The sequence below is a fragment of the Corvus hawaiiensis genome, chromosome 22 (genome assembly GCF_020740725.1).
Source record: "Corvus hawaiiensis isolate bCorHaw1 chromosome 22, bCorHaw1.pri.cur, whole genome shotgun sequence".
NCBI classification, from domain to species: domain Eukaryota; kingdom Metazoa; phylum Chordata; class Aves; order Passeriformes; family Corvidae; genus Corvus; species Corvus hawaiiensis.
In genome coordinates, this window is record NC_063234.1 from 5,010,704 (window position 1) to 5,027,179 (window position 16,476).

The 16,476-nt window shown below is 42.2% G+C and overlaps 1 protein-coding gene across 3 annotated transcripts in view; it reads left to right on the top strand.

Moving 5' to 3' along the window:
- The first annotated feature begins 6,288 nt into the window (after positions 1-6,288).
- Positions 6,289-16,476, top strand: part of DHRS3 (dehydrogenase/reductase 3) — a 30,155-nt gene continuing 19,967 nt past the window's right edge. The window contains exons 1-2 of one of the 3 annotated variants that reach the window (XM_048326222.1): positions 6,289-6,533; positions 6,893-7,252. In XM_048326222.1, coding sequence (XP_048182179.1) covers positions 6,980-7,252 — 273 coding nt within the window. In that variant the 5' untranslated portion in view covers positions 6,289-6,533; positions 6,893-6,979. Of the gene's footprint in view, positions 7,253-7,304; positions 9,616-16,476 lie in introns of those variants that run through there. The other 2 variants (XM_048326221.1, XM_048326223.1) reach the window with 2 other exon arrangements.

Here is a 16,476-nt window from a genome sequence, read left to right on the forward strand (position 1 = left end):
CAGGCCTGGACGTTGTCATCACAGTCATCTTTCCAATTCTGATGCAAATAAATTGACTAAGCTGGAGAATAATTGATCTCTTCCATTGCTGAGGTGCAGGACACTTCACTGAGCCCCTCCCAACCCTACTCCATCCAGACCTGTGGGGGTACACTAACTTGAATGATTTTTAAAAAACAAAACAAAACAACATAAATTAAAGTAAAAATTAAGGCTACTTTTATATTCTGAGAAGTAATATCTAGGTTGGGGTTTATTGATGTTAGTGTGATCTTATTTCCCCACATCAGTTAATACATCTGACCCATCCTAGCCTCCCAACCAAAACCGTTTGCCTTTGACACCACCATTCTCTTCCTAACATTCCTCTTCTTTTTGACTTTCTTTGGTGCCAAGTTTGAAGAAAGTTTGGACAGTCAGAGGCCCTGAATCGTAGATGCTGAAGAGGCTAGCAGAGAAATTTTCCACCTTTTGCAGTCTCCTGTGAAAGTCTCCGTTCTCATGCAAACTAGCTGAGAGATGGTTTGCGATTTTGTAAACGATCTGCAGGTGCTGGGTGTTGTGAGAATGCAGTGGATATTGTTTTGGTTCGTTGAGAATAATATTTTGAGAATGGGAACTATTTCTCTCAACCAGTCATTTTGGTGGGAGGTCAATCAATAGGCCAGTCATGTCATTTCTCTACTGCGAATCATGCCATAAAAAGACGGGTTTTTGGCATTAAAGGGTTGGCCTCGACCATCTTCTCTGACCTGAATTTGTGTTGTTCTTCGCGCCGTCCCTGCGGACAACAGCGATACTGAATTATTTCACCTCAGTACGTATTAGTGAACCACTCACTCTGAAAAGAAGTTACAGCTGCATGTAAGGAATTCTTTTAAAAAGACATTGTTAGAAGGAATTCAGGGAATATTTTATCCTGAGATTTCCTTCCTAAGCTAGTTTACAAGTTTCCAGTGCAAACTTGTTACAGGCATTAGCTTGCTGTTCAGTTTTTGTCGAAATCGGTCACACTGGTTTAGTAGGATTTCAGGACTTTTCTCTAATTTTGAGAGCTTTAAGGACATAATTCTTCTGTTTCCCCAGTTCCTTGTATGTCTTAGAAGTTTTGGCAGGACTGAGGAGTTAGTCAGAAGGAATGGGTAAATATTGACTGGCCTAAAAGTGAGTAAAGGCACCAAAGAGAAGGTAAGATGAGTCAATCAGGTTAACAAACGTGGTCACTCCGTTCCTGTTCACATGTGGTATTTTTGCACTGTTCTCTCTTCCAATAGGAAGAAGGTGCCTAAGAGATTGAGAGATCTGGCTTCTAATCAGAGATAGGCAAGGAAAACCAAGGGCAGTTGCGACAAATGACAAACTCTAACATGTACTAAAACAACTCAGCAAGTGGAACAAGTACCACATTGGTGATGTTGCATCCTTTTGAGTTCCAGAGAGCCCCTATGTGCACTGTGGAAACTTCTGCTTATAAAGAGAATTATTTTTAAAGATCCTGAATCTAGAAAGGGATGTCACCTAGAATTTAGAATTACTCAGTAAGACATTTTTATACCTTTACTCATGACACTGTTTTGTTGTAAGACCCTGGGAAAGCCCTAAGACATCCAAATGCAGCTTTTTGTAAAAGGCCTGACACAGAGTCTTGGCTGTCAGGCTGGAAGTTAACCAGAAACCAGGTTCCTTTGAGCTTAGTCCATGGCAAAACTCCACTTAGAAGGCAACAGTATCAGAGTCTTAATACTTAATAGCGTATAGAAGGACAGTGTGAAATCACAGAACCCCTGGGACAAATTTCAAATGGAAAATGTGAACACAAGGGAAGAATGAAATCAAGAAGCACAAAAATTTAGCTCTTGATTTATCCAAATCTGACAGCAGTACTTCATCTAACAAAAAACAGATCAGCTTGGCAAAAGGTTTTCCTTTTTTAAAGGAGGATTTATTCTGTGATCATGATTGATTGTCTATGATCAAGAACCCTGCACTGATGTAAAAAAATGGTATTACTTGACACTGTAGTCACACAGACTTTTCATTGTGTAACTGCTGCTCTGTGTTCCCAGGTCTGCACTGTATATATCTGACTGGGGGTTTTTAAGTTGAAAACAGGGAATTGTTAGCCCAAATGGCTTTCAGACGTGCCTCAAGCATGGTTTTAATTTCCAGCTCATTTTCCTTTCAAAAGTTCTTGCAGTTTAGCATCCTCATTTGCACAAACAGCCTTCCAAGGCTGGTAGGAACTTGGCTGCACAGGCTCTATGAACATAGTTCTGCCTATAAATACAGGTGTAACATGAATTGTGAGCATTCAGACACTGCCTGAGCCTCTTCATAGATCCAGGTAACATCGTTCTGCAAAAATGGAGCTTTGTCATATAAGTGATGTGTATAGAGAGTGTATCAACTTGTTTTGGAGGTAAATGTGCTTTTCACTGCTGTTTTTTCCTTCAAGCTGTGGCAAGTCAGAAAAGATTGGTTTCTATGACTCTCATTGAGAATATGAGTAAATCTACACTAAGTACAGTCCAAAAGCTGCACAAGTACAAGCCCAGAAATCTAAACCAACAAATGGAAGCCAAGACTGGCTTGAGTTACCACTGAAATACATGACATAGAATCATAAAATATCCCAAGTTAGAACACATCCATAAGGATCATCAAAGTCCAACTCCTGGCCCTGCACAGGACCACCCCAAGAATCCCACTGTGTGCCACACAGCCTGACTACCTTCTTGCTCTTGTAAACTGGAATAAAAAAAGTGCCTTGAAAATGGCTTAAAAACAGTTGTTGTGTTGGATTGTTTTTTCAGTTTATACTTTGTTGTGAATGTCCGTGTAGGAAACAAATGATTCACTACTGTGCAACTGCCAAAAATGCAAAATTAATTCTGAAGCTGATGCAATTTTACAGAATTAACAGGCCTGCTTATGGAATGTTTCAGGGCACTGGTTTAGCACTTCTGAGTGGAAACATGGCTGGGATTCACTTCAGGACAACTTTGAACTGATAATTAGAGAGAACTGCTGTGATGTGACAGATCCTTGTTACCCTTACAAAGGTACGTGCTGAGTGTCCATTTGCATCTGGAGTACTGAAAACACTTTGGATAATCAGCCCTACATGAAAGTGTAGTTTAGGGAGTTCTCATTAACAGAGATGGACTTTGTGAATAGAAGTTCATGTTGGTTTTGTAAAGGTGAGAGTTTGCAAGAAAGAGTGCAGTGGTTACTGTACAACAATCAGATGAAATCCCAGAATATTCCTTTTTTTCTACTTTTCAGAGTGGAGCTGCAATTAAAAGGGACCAACCGCTAAAGTTCTAATGTTCTTACATATAGGATGTGTAGTATTTAAAACTATTTGACTTTTTGGTTGAATTAGGTGAATTAGGTGAATTTTAAAATAACTTGCACATAGTTTTTATTTACTACATACAAGATGCACTAACTTCAGTGTTACTATAAATCTGCTTCTGCTTCTTGCTTTTGTAGATTTGTACAATGTAGCATCTACAAGTTTCCACTGCTTAAGGAGAATCTAAAGTAATAAAGAAGTAAAATAATTCATACTTTATTGAAATTTGAAGAGCAGGTTAGGAAAATATTAAAGATCTAGAACTGTCTTTTAAATTCCAATCCAAATTTGGTAGCAACTTTGTACACAGGTCAAAGTCATAGTGAATTTTAAAAATCACTTCAAACACATTTAGATTATTATTCAAGATGGAAATAGATACATGAAATAAATATTCACAAGATCAGTCCATTCCCACTGGCTTTAAAGGATCTGCAAATGTTTTACATTAATAATGATTTTCTTTTAAATCTAAACAAGTTAACTGTGTAATACTGATGAGTTTTCTATTTTAAATGTGTCTGTGGTGCTTTAAGCATAAAGAGACTGAACTCAGGAATCAAAAGGCCAAACATACTTTGATGGAGTTCATATCCTTTCATTTTCAACACTGCTCCTTATTTCCATACCAGAAACTTGTCATATTTGTTCCCAGTCCAGACACTGAATCATTTCTGTTTAAACCAGACACTGGGCTCTCTGGGTAATTTCTCTCTCCCCTCCAGAGCTGTTGGACTGAGAGGAAAATTGTAATGCCAGGTGCCTCCCCGAGCTGCATTTCTAGAGGTATTACTGTAAAAACACAGCGAGGTGCTGAACGCTGCCAACAGGCCATGGAAATTCTCTGGTTGTTTCAGATGCAGCTGAGTTAGGGAACACTCACTTATTCTGACAGTATGTGCAGACAGTTTCCAGTTAGGGTGCTTCATCTTCTCTTCAAAACCACCTCTCCTGACACTTTGTGATTATGCAGTGACAGTCATATGGCTTATATCATATGAGGTAACCTGGCAGTTAAAGGTAAAAATTGTGCAAGTTTCTCTTCTCAATTTTCCTTTTTTCTTTCCCTTAAAACTTTCGCAGAACTTTTAACAGAGCTGAAATTCAAGGATTTAGGTATTTTTCATATTTTGTATTAAAAAACCCATGTGTGATATATCTGTTGAATATAGGGGGCACCAGAAACTTGGCTGCCCTTCTTTTCACAAACAAAAAACCCCCTGAACGTTGTCCTCACATGGCCACTTTGAACGCCTGTTTTCAAAAATACTTGTTTGATTCCAAAGAAGAAAATTGAATTCATTCTTAAGGGGATTCAGCTTCCAAACGCGCCTCTCTCGCTCACAGATACTTAAACTTCCATTGAGGTGGTGTTTTAGCAACTATAGATGGGAAGCAGTTTGAGAATGTCTTTAAATGCCATTTCCCCTTAATTCCAGTGTTTACCTCTAGATGGCTTCCCAGGATAGTGCATCTGGCTCCAGACCTGAGCAAACGTGTGGATTGGATTAATTTTGATAAATCCTAATGATACCTGCAGATATAAACCCGAATTTCTTTCCAGCCCAGCTGTGAAGACAACACTGTGAGGTTTGATATCCTTGAGGTCTTTTGACATCCTCAAAGCTTTGCATTATAGGTTATTTCTGATTGCTGCCACAGCTCCTGCCTGGGCATGAGTGTGCAGTTAGAGCCTCCTCAGAAAAGCTTAATCTGTACAACTGAAATCATAACTTACCTAACGCTTGACAGTGCAAACAGCCAGCCCGGGGGACCTGCCGTAATACACTTTGCCCTTTCCCCTGTTACAAAAGAGTTCAAAGCGCTATGGAGACCTTGTGGGGTTCCAACTATGCCCTTATCACTGGACAAAAAAGTCTTGGAAGAAACCACCCTTCGTTGAAGGGTGAGTCTCGCTCTGTCATTCAGAGCCTGCCTTTTTCACTGCCCACTGCTAAATCCCCAGTTTTCAGCAATGCAAGCATCTTCCAGCATGGAAAATCCATGAGGTGTCATGTTGTCCAGAAAAACACGGGTCTATATGTTGATGGTAGCAGCCTAGGCTGCCAATCTAGGGCTGAAAGAAGTTTTGCTCTCCACGCCAGCTGATCTTGGGCAAGCAGCTCTCTGTCAGATCTCCGTGTGGCAGAGATGGCTCCCTTGAACTCAGCCTCAGCCCTGACTCTTCCTGGACCTGGTTTTCCCTGGGCTCAGGTCAGACCAGGGCACTTTTCTGGTGCGTGTAGGGGAGGGAGGAGGCAGGGGCTGCCTGGCTTGGTGACAGAGCACTTTGGTTCCTGCAGAGAGCCCAGCGTGGCACAAGCCCGGTGTGGCATGAGCCCAGTGTGGCATGCAGTGAGCCCAAGGCAGCATGAAGAGAGCCCAGGGCAACAAGGAGCAAGCCCAATGGGGCCTGCAGTGAGCCCAGTGTGGCATGCGCCCAGTGCGGCATGCAGTGAACCCAACGCGATATGCAGTGAGCCCACCGTGGCGCACAGTTAGCCCAGCGTAGCATGCAACAACTGCAGCATAGCATGAGCCCAGCATGCCCACAGCAAGCTCAGTGTGCCCGCAGTTTGCCCCCCATGCCCGCAGGTGGCCCAGGGTGTACCCGCAGGTCGCCCAGGGTACCCGCAGCTGACCCAGTGTACCCGCAGCACGCCCAGCACGCCTGCAGCAAGCTCACTGTGCTCACAGCATGCCCAGGGTCCCTGCAGCTGGCCCAAGGTCTCCGCAGCTGGCCCACCGTGCCCGCAGGTGGCCCTGCTGGCCGCGCTGGCAGCGCCCGCCCAGCCGCAGCGAGTTCGTGGCGCGGCGGCGGCCGGCGGGGGAGGGCAGAGCAGCAGCCACTCCCAGGAACAGTAGTGAAATCGCCCCGACACTTTAACTGTCAATCAGGATTAATGGGGTATAAAAGCTCCCCAGCGCCGCGGCCCTGAGCGGCAGAGACAGCAATAGGCAGAAATGAGTAAGAGCGAGAGCTGAACTAGTGCACGGCGTAATTCCTGCTCTGTGATCAGACACTCCAAGTGAAAAAACCGGGAGAGGGGGCAGAGAGAGGCGGTGATCAGCTCAACCTTTGCAGCCGGCTCAGGACAGAACGTCTATAGATATTTATAGATATTAAAACAAAAACAACAACCTCACCCTGAATAGAGCCTTTCTTAAAAAGAAGGTCCTGGCAATTCTGTCTTATTTAAGCAATTTCCTGAGTCTAAGAATAGAAATGAGCTGCCTGGAAGGCACTGCAGGCTGAAATTTGGAGACATAGGCTGCTTTATTTTATTTTTCCAAATATAAAAACCTTTCCTTTGGATCCTGGATTTTTATGTGGGTCTTTGCAGCGGAGGGATGTATGGCTACTTTTAATCTTACTCTTTTTTTCTCTCTCTTTTAATTAAAAAAAAGCTCTCCTGTTTAAAAGCAAGGAAACCGTTTTACCTGCATGTGACAATCCCAGAGGACACCGATCAAGAAACAGGGGAGTGACTTGGTCTTCTGCACTACTTTACTCCTACATTCTTTTTTTTGTAGGGGGAGAGAAGGATTTTTCCAGTCCAAGAACGTCTTGCCCCCAAGTTTTGGAAGGGGGTTGAAGACTTGTCACCCATCTGGGGGTGCATGAAGGGTATTGCTTTTCGTCCTCTGTCAGCTTGGTTTTGTGGAGGTTTGGAAGAGAACTTTGCCTGGGAGAAGAGGATGATCTGGAAGTGGCTGGGCGCCCTGCTGCTGTTCCCGGTGCAGATGGTGTATCTGATGGTGAAAGCTGCCGTGTGCCTGGTGCTGCCACCCAAGCTGCGAGACCTGTCCCAGGAGAACGTGCTGGTCACCGGCGGGGGCCGAGGCATCGGCCGGCACCTGGCCCGGGAATTCGCCAGGAGAGGAGCCAGGAAGGTGAGCAGGGAGGGGAGGGGAGCGCCCACCTGCTGCTCTGCCAGGGAGCCCTGTTCCCTCACCTCTAGGTGGGATTGGTGGGATCACTTGGAAAAGGTGAGAGAGGCTCTCATTTTGCAGAACTGAGTTGTTACATCAATTACATTTCAGAAGTTGCCCACTCCTCCATCCCTGCATCCTGCCTTTCCCTGTCTCATCCGTGAAAATGCGATGGTGAGAAAGGTCCCCCTCGTGAATCCCCCTCTGCTGACAAAGGAGAGGTTTTTGCCTCAGCCAGGTTTCCTGTGGCAAGGGAAGGAGAGCTGAGCAATTCTCATGCATGGAGCCAGTGCTCACTTCCATTGCTGTTTCCTGGGCTTCTTCCTGGCACTGCTGGTCATGGGGGGTCATGTACAGAGAGCCCTCATCTATCAGGATCATATCCAGGTGTATCACCCCAGAGGAGAGGGGCAGGTGGCTCTGGGATGGTGGGGAAAAGCGCTCCCTTTCACCCTGATAGGCTTCCATTTGTGAAATTAATTTCTTGTGCTTCCTGAAGTCCCTTGTATTTCACTTTTGGGCAGCCCAGAGCTGTTCAAATGGAAGATGAATGAGAACCTTGCAAGAACAGCACAGCTTGAGTGGGAGCTGTAGGATTATTTGCACGTTTCCTTTAGGAGAGCAGCTGAGAGTGGTCTGTCTGCACAGGAGCCCAGAAGTGCCAGCGTAGCTGGTGGGTCCATTCTCTTGCTCAGGAATTGGTGGTTTACCTTGAAACTTCGTGGTTTGTAAGTACAGGTATGTCCCTATGTGTGAATCAGTCAGGGGATACAGGAACACATCCCTGAAATGAGTCTTGGGATGGAAAGTTTCATCTCCCCCTTTATTGGTAATTGAGGGGAGGACTGGTGAAATTAGACAGCTGCACAAATACTTCTCTGTGTGAGAGGATGAATGAGAGTAAATAGAGAAGAAAGAAGAGGAAAAATACAGAATGAGAGGCTATTTAAAGAAAAAAATTTGGATTTAGTTCAGGATAGTGTTTTGTCACTTCCTTACACATGCATTACAGTTTTCTCTGTGTGGTACAGAGCTATTCTGGCATGTAACTCGGAGGTGTAAAATATGTCAGCATTGAACTTTGATGTTTGTCTGTGTTTGTGTTTAAACATCATGTTGAGATTTACACATTCTGGGAGTCAGAGCAAACAAGTTGACTGACCTTTGGACCCAAGCAATTTGCTGAAAGTGTATTTATATTATCTCTTGGAATACCACGCTTCATTATTTATTTATTTAGGGCGGCTGGTTGCTATGCTGAGCTCTGGCATTAAAGTGCCACCATTTCTACAGTACATTTAAGAGCTGTTTTGCTGCAGTTGAGCTGGGAGCTGAACAATGGCCCTGAGGAGCCAGGGGACAGGGGCCAAAAGGAGACAGGGCTGTTTGAGAGAGAGCTGAGGATGGAATTACTGTAAACAGACACAGACTGTAGTCTATCTGTGTGTCCTATCTACAAAATCTCTATGTATTGTACAAGGAAAGAATAAATGAGAATAATTATTGGGAACCTTTGTACTTGTCTCATATGATGTTCTGAAACACTCTGTGTTGCTAGTTATTGGTTAGAACTTTGGGGTGTTTTGCCTTTTGGGATGTTTTCATGTGTGTCATCAAGGTGTTTAAGTCTTTGCATTGACTCAATTTGAATTAGATTTTCTTTTCAGTTACATCATGGTATCCAGTCAGTCAAATATGGAACTCAGCAAGTTCTGATTCCCCTGGTAGTGGCATTGCCTGTCAGCCTGTGGTGAGAACACCAAAGTTGGCATATTCTCCTTAGCAGTTTTAATGCCAATTTTACCTACATGTGGTAGTTTGCTTTCCCTTTGCTCTGAGATTTCATTTCTTTCCTGCTTCTGTGCTCAACCCTACATTTGTGGATTTTATGCAGTCTCCATGTACTGTGCACAGCCTTCTGCTTGGCACTCCTCTTCAATTTTACACTTTGCCTTTGACAATCAAAAAGAAATGAAAAAGGCTTGCAATGTCTAGCAAGTCATCTTTTGATAAGGCTTGTGAAAATTGACTGGTTTTCTCTTTTTACACTCTTAACAGTTTTACAATAATATGCTAAGCTTGAATTATTGATCATAATAAATAACTTAGAACAGATTCTGATTATCAGATGGTGTAGTCACCATATTCCAGGTTTAGAAAAAGACTGCCAGCAAAGGCGTGGAATTCTGGGGCCAAGCCCAGCGTGCCATGGAGGCGGTTGGCAGCAGTGCTGCGGGCTCACGTTCTGGTGGAGGGTGTGCAGCGTGTCCTGACCAAGTGCTCCCAGCGCCTGCGCACACAGACATAGTGGCGGGGTTTTGGAGGTAGGCGGCGATATATAACCATATTTTTGAGATTACAATCTTCAGAAAGATAAGTTAGTTGGGACTGTGAGCATATGAAACTTCTCTGGTAATTAGGCTGGATGGGATTTCATCTTACACTCAGTTTCAGAGGCTGGTTTTGTTGCTCACAAGTGAGATGTATTGGAGCCATTTTCACCTAAGGTGGCAAATGTTGTATCTCACAAGATTATCAATTGTCACATCTGCAACTCCTCTACTGTCAAATTTGATCTTGCATTTAAAGCTATGAAGATGACAAGAAATAAATCCCAAAAGGGTTTATGCGAATGGAAATACAATGTCTTCTGCTTGATTGATGAGCATGGAGACTAAAATTCTCAATCTAATGGAATGGAAGTCTCTTGGGCATGATCTTGTAAATCCATACTGATTCTCATTCTTTACCCCCATTGCTCTGCCACTGTTCCTCAAATGTGACTTGGATAGATAAATGTCTAGGAGACATTTCCTTCTCAGGTGATGTTTCTTTTCTCACAGTTGTTCATTGGCCTCTTCAAAGAAATGGCCAATAAGGGCACAAAGCAGTGCCAGTTCTACTTGCAGTTTCAGAAGTGTATGTTCTGTTTTTTTCAATTAAGACGGTCAGCAATTTTTAGGCCATGAGAGACTTTAATAATCAGATCATCCCTGTTCAGGTGTACACTGACAAGTCAAAGGATCCGTACTCCATTTGTAATTTCAAGTAGTTGTCAAGAACTACTTGGTCCTGGGAGGCACTGTGTATTGAAATGCTTCCTGGAGCACTTCTGGAAAAAGCCAAGAGCATGTAAATGAGCTGTATGCAGAGATGAAGTGGTTACAGATGATCCAGGACATGTTAGTATTATTATGAGGGATGAACAGCACTGACTTTTCTCCGGAAGTGCTCAAGTGTTGTAATCCAACTTGCCAGAGATGTGTCCAGATTCATAAGTGCTGGCTGAGAAGCTACTTTGCTGTGGCTGAATTGCTGGAGAAATTAACTTTCTGCTTTCAGTTCCTTCTTGGTTGCTTGCAAAATTCAAAATCCTCACTGTTGCTTGCTTTAACTCTTGAGAATTTGACTGTACCTTAAAAGTATTTGGTCAATGGAGCATCACCTCTGCCTCAGTCTCACACACTGGTAGCTCTCTCAAGGCTCATAGCTGGTGATACTCTAGTGAGCCAGAATGGCAGGGAATGTCTGTGTTAATGAAATGGGAGAAGGAGAGACTTTTATGAGTTTATGATTTAATGCCTATGAAATAAAAATCCACTTCCAAAGCCTAATGGTGTTTTGCAAAGACTGTACTGTATAATCTAGTTAATATTGGGAAGACTGGCCCCTTTGAACAGTATTTCTTGTGTTGGAGAACAACCCTCTGCAGATGTGAACAGTCAGGGGGTGTAGAGACTGAATGGGTTCATTCACTGCTCAGTAGAGTGGGAAACTGCTCCTGGTTTCCTCAAAGCCATTTGCTTTTCCTACAGAAGTTTCATTATAGTGCCTTTGCCAGGGAATTGTCAGCTGTGGTTTTGATGGTCTCTAGTGAAAAACTTTTGATTCCTATGTCTTTTGTATGTCTTGCTCTTTGTTAAGTTTTCATCTAGAAAACCTTGATCTCTAAAAATTTTCCTTGTCATTTTAATTTACTTTGTTCACAGATTATCTAATTTGAGGTGTGATTGAACAGGAAGGGGATGCTTGATTCGTAGGCATTCTGCATTTTTAAATGTCAACAAAACCTAATAAAAGTAACTGAAAAAGATGTTAATGATAGGACAGAAACAGATTCCCCCACTCTAATATGTAATGTAGTATTCTTGTTTATCTGACAGTGACTTTGGAAGAGTTTCTTGGGCCTTTCCAAAAAAGCCTAACAACCCTGAAATCTCAGCTGTTCTTTCCATCAGTATTTTCACAACATTTTCCAAAGTCAGACCTCAGTGTCTGCATTTTGGAAGATTTCTTGTCATTTGGTTGTGCTGTCCTCTTTCAGTTCAGTGGCAATTGGGGAGCACCAAGGATGAGAGCTGTGCAAGTCCACACTGCTGTTGGAACCTGGAGCTTCCCTCAGTGTTCCACTTTCTCCAACAGAATTGAAAACCTCAGAGGAACTACAAGCGCTTGAAAGCCTTGTATAATTGGAGGGGTTTAGCTCTGTGAGATTTGAGGCTATTTTGTGTTTAGGCTGAGAGTATTGGAGAGAGGTTACGTAAAAAAATGCTACCAGGTCTTAGAATTTAGACTTGTATTCCCAGTAATGGAAAATTTGGCAAGTTTTGAAATGAGTTTATCAATGGCACACTCCTCCCACACAAACTGCATCTGTAGGCCTACGAATATTTCACTTTGGTCTTTATGAATCATGTTGACATATTATTTCACAGAATATTCTGAGTTAGAAGGGACCCCACAAGGATCATTGAGTCCAACTCTTAAGTGAAGGGCCCCTATATTATTGTCCTGATTTGTATGAATTAGTATATGTCTTCTAAAAGCTTTATAACACATACCAATACTATATGATCAAGGATTAACTGCACTGTGACTAGACTGGATATTACAATACCGATCTCCTGAAGTGAGGGCAAAAGACAGCCACTGCTACTGTCCTGCACCTTTTTTTGAGGTGCAGGACAAAAGCTATAAGTGTCTCCCATGGATTTAGTAAGAGTTCTTATTCCAAAATGACTTAAAATATTGGTCACTCTCAAACATTCATCTCTGGTTGCACTTTCAGGGCCTCTAGAAGACTCTTAACTAAACTGCACTGGAGAGTATCTCTTGCCTGGCATCAAATTCCTGGCAGACAGGAATGGAAATGTGCCCCGGACTTCATCCAGAAGGGCTGTGGTGTTCCAAACCTGGAAGCCTTTCTTTTGTAATGTACAAAGGTGTATAATTCCTGACCATGTGCTGGGGGAGTGGGGAAGGGATGGGAAGGCATGAGATCTCTGCAGGAATCCCAGCAAGCCCTTCTGCGTCTGTCAGCTTTAAAATCCATTGTGCTGGGCCAGTTGTCAAGGAGACACTTTTGTTCTGCAAGTAATAACTGATTTCTGACACATTCATTCCTTCTCAGCTCAGAACATGACTAGACCTGATCTGGCCACCCCAGAGAAGATTAGTCCTGATAGAAGGAAAAGAACTGGTTTAAAATTACATGCCTTCAGAGCTGAGAGGACCTGATTTTCCTCAGAATCTGATTAATCACCATGTACTTGTTTTTAACAGGCATCATGACCTATCGTAATGAAGTCAGAAAGCCTTTAAAATTAATTTTGTAAAAGAAATGGATGCAGTTCTGATGTACATTACGCAGTGCAATATGCCAGTGTGGTGCACTGTGTTAAGGTGGCCTGGTGGATAATAATTTTTAAAAGACTCAGTGTAAAATTTTTACATATATATATATTTAGATTTCAATGCTAATACAGTTGTTGCCAGGTGAGCATCTGTGCCCATTCTGAATGCTTTTCTTGCCCTGTGGTGGTACCACAGTGACATACAGCCCACGTGTCTAATGGCTTTCTCTGCAGTCATTTTGAAATGCAAAAAAGTAAGTAACCATTTGGAAAAAGCAATCTGACATTATGTGAAAAAGATAATGTAATCTAAAAGGAAAGTGCACATATTCTATGCTGTAGATACTGTAGTGCAATGAGAATATTTACCTGTAGTGCAAATATCAGGCTGTAGGTGATTAATCTCCTGTTGTGTGTGGTTAGAAAAAAACCACCATAGGAATGCAGCAGCTTCAGGGATATGTTAAATGATGGTTACTTTAATCTTTCTTAAATTTAAGCACTTAATCTTACAGTGAACTATTAGAGCATGTCACAACTTACCAGCAACCAGAAGTACGTGAGAAGAACTGAGGAGTGAATGTTTTTCCATGTCATGCAAAATAATACATTAATTTGAAACTTTTGGTAAACTATAAGAGCACAGATCTGATTGGGTGGCTTTACGGTCTCCAGAAAGGCTTTATTTCTCCAAAGATTATATCCTGATGGCAGCTTTATTTAATGGCTTCCTGTTGGCAGCTCCCTACTTTGTTGATTGGATTTAAGGATGGGCAGAAGAGACCTTGTTTCGAGTCCCAGGCTGCGATGGCATGAAGCCTGTGCTGGGTGCTGGTGCCAAGGCCAGCAGTTGGAATAACATGCTGAATAAGTGTCTCTGCCTGGCAGGCACTGCCAGAATTTATCAGCTCTCAGATCTTTGGTGTCTGTGAAGCAGCTTGGGCTGGAGCTGTTTTAACTTATGATTTGGAGCATACCTGTTTTTTGTTGCTGGGTATGTTGTAAGGAGAATAAATAATGTTAACAAGAAGTGGAACTTCGTGTTACAGGCTTGTCATCTCTCATCGGGATATGGTGATGTCATGAGAAAATAGTGTCCCAATGAGACCATGCTGTGTTGGCACACCAAGATCCAGCACTTTTTAACATGCTGAAGGTCTGGCATCAGGGCAGTTAAATGAGGCTTCTCACTAAATACAAGGACTGTGCCAATGCTGTAAAAAGTCTTAAAGTTTTAAGGATGAGGTTATATATTAATGCCATTGCAGTGCCTCAAAAACTGACTTCACACTGTTTAGCATAAAGATGCTAAATGTGCTCTATAAGAACAACAGCAAAAGATAATGCTGGCCTCAGGGTTGGCAGGGATAAAATAAATAAATGTGACAGTAGAAATAAAAACCGAAAGGCCACAATGAGTACCAACACAGAACTCTCTGCTAATTAAAGCCAGAGTCTGGAGCACCACTCGTTGAGCCACTTTAAAGTTTTGGGGGAGGCATCACAGCAATGGAAGTTTTAAGGTGGGGTTTGAAAAGCAGCAGTAAAGGGTTTTGAAGAATGTTTAGAGAGGTGCAGGATGTGTGGTAGAAAACAGACAGGTTGTTCTAAAAATTAATGCTGGGAGGTAAAGGCTGCAGTAGGAGACCTGATGCTAAATGAAAAGTGATGGGAACATGGGTAAAGTGAAAGTGAATACCTTGAAAGTGAAAACAGAGGCTCAGATCTGGCAAGCTGGAGGATGAGGCAGTGAAATTCAAAATGAGCTGACCTGGTCAAAGCAGTAGATGAGGTGTTTGATCTTGAGCAGGGACTTGGACCAGAGGACATGCAGAGGTCCAGAGCCTCAACCATACCCTGATTCCGTAATTCTCAGTCTTATTTGTACCACAGAAAGGAAAAAGGCAGATTTTCTGAACTTCAGGGCTGATAGGAAGGTTTTGGTCTATAATGTTTCATGTTACTTATCTGAAGTGATTCATCCCTATTTTATTTGCATTGTTTCATCACCTACAGTGACTTGTAAAAGTACTGCTGTGCATTTATGTTGCATTTATGTCATGGCTCTGGCACAGGCTAGGAAAAAGTCTCAGATTTGTAGAACTATTTCCATCTGAAGCACTGTAGGTAGTATTTACTGCATTATAAAAGAATCAAACATGCTGTTGAGCTAATGTCTAATTTAATTAGCCAGGCACAGCAATTTGCTTTAAGAGTGACCATAATCCGTGCATACAGTCCTAATCATTTGACTAAAAACATTTTAAAGGAATCAAAGATTTTATTATTTTTGAGCCTGCTGTGGAAACCTGCTTTATTAGGGCAATACTATGCAGTGGATAGTAAAATTATGAAGGAGGAACTTAGAAAACTCTGAATAGACTCTGAATTCCATTTCTCAAAAGATCAGCAACATTCAAAGCTGGTATATCAAGAACTATCTTGTTTTACATCAAACTGCCAAAGCCAAGGCCAGGAACTCAGCCTGACAGTAACCTGAGAGGGATGAAAATATTAAGGCAAAAAAAAAAAAAAAAAAAGAGGACAAATAGATGATAATGATGAAGTTCACCGAAGTAGCCAGTTGATTGATTCTACAGGAATGATGGGCAGAAGGAAAAAAGGCAACAGTTCTCTTGATTTCCTTCCAATAAAATTGGACAAGGGTCTAGAAATTCTGTATCTTTCCTTCTGGGCAGTTTGAAAATGTCAGTTAATGATTATTGAGTATTTGAGTACTGAGGATGAGTTAGAGTATTTGTTTTAAAATCCACTAACAAATGCTAGTTAGTGTTTAGTGTTCACTTTCACTTTGATCCCTGGCCCAAATTGAAAGCACAAATCTAACATGATTGCTGCTTCAAGGTTTTCTGCAGGAAAGGGAGACTGAAAAGAAAAACTCTTCAAGACAGAGAAAAACAGCCTCAGAGCTGACCACCGAGAGCGAACAAGCTCTGGCATTTTTAAACCTGTGCTTATCAGGAATATAAAGCAGAAATTATTAGAGATCTTTTAGCTGGGCCCAGACTCTGTTCTTCAAAGCATCCTGTCAACATCCTGAAGAGTCGAACAAGTCAGACCCAGGCACTGCCAGATCCATTGGCTGATAACACTGACGCCAGGAGAAAAGGGTCAAATACATGTTGTTTGACCTTTATCCCAGTGGGGATTAAATTGATTCTAATTAATAGACTTGGGAATAGATGGGTACCTTGGCAGAGTTTGTAATTAATTTAAATTGTTCATCCCATTATCTTAGCCATAAACTATGCATAATTACAATGGAATTTTGTGGACAGCCACCCTTTTCTTGCCGCCTTCTTAATTACAATTTATTGACTGCAGTGCTGCAGAGCTTATTTGTTTTGGTTAACATAGGGATTTCTGCTGTCTTACACTGCCTGAGCAAATGTGTCAGTGTTCCATTTATAGCAATAAAATCATGTTTGAAAGCACAAATGCAGCTCTGCTGAATCAATTGTGCTTTAGGTGTGTGCCTGTGAGGTAAACCTGGCTCTCAGTGTGTGATCAGTGACAGTTGTACCTCTGAGT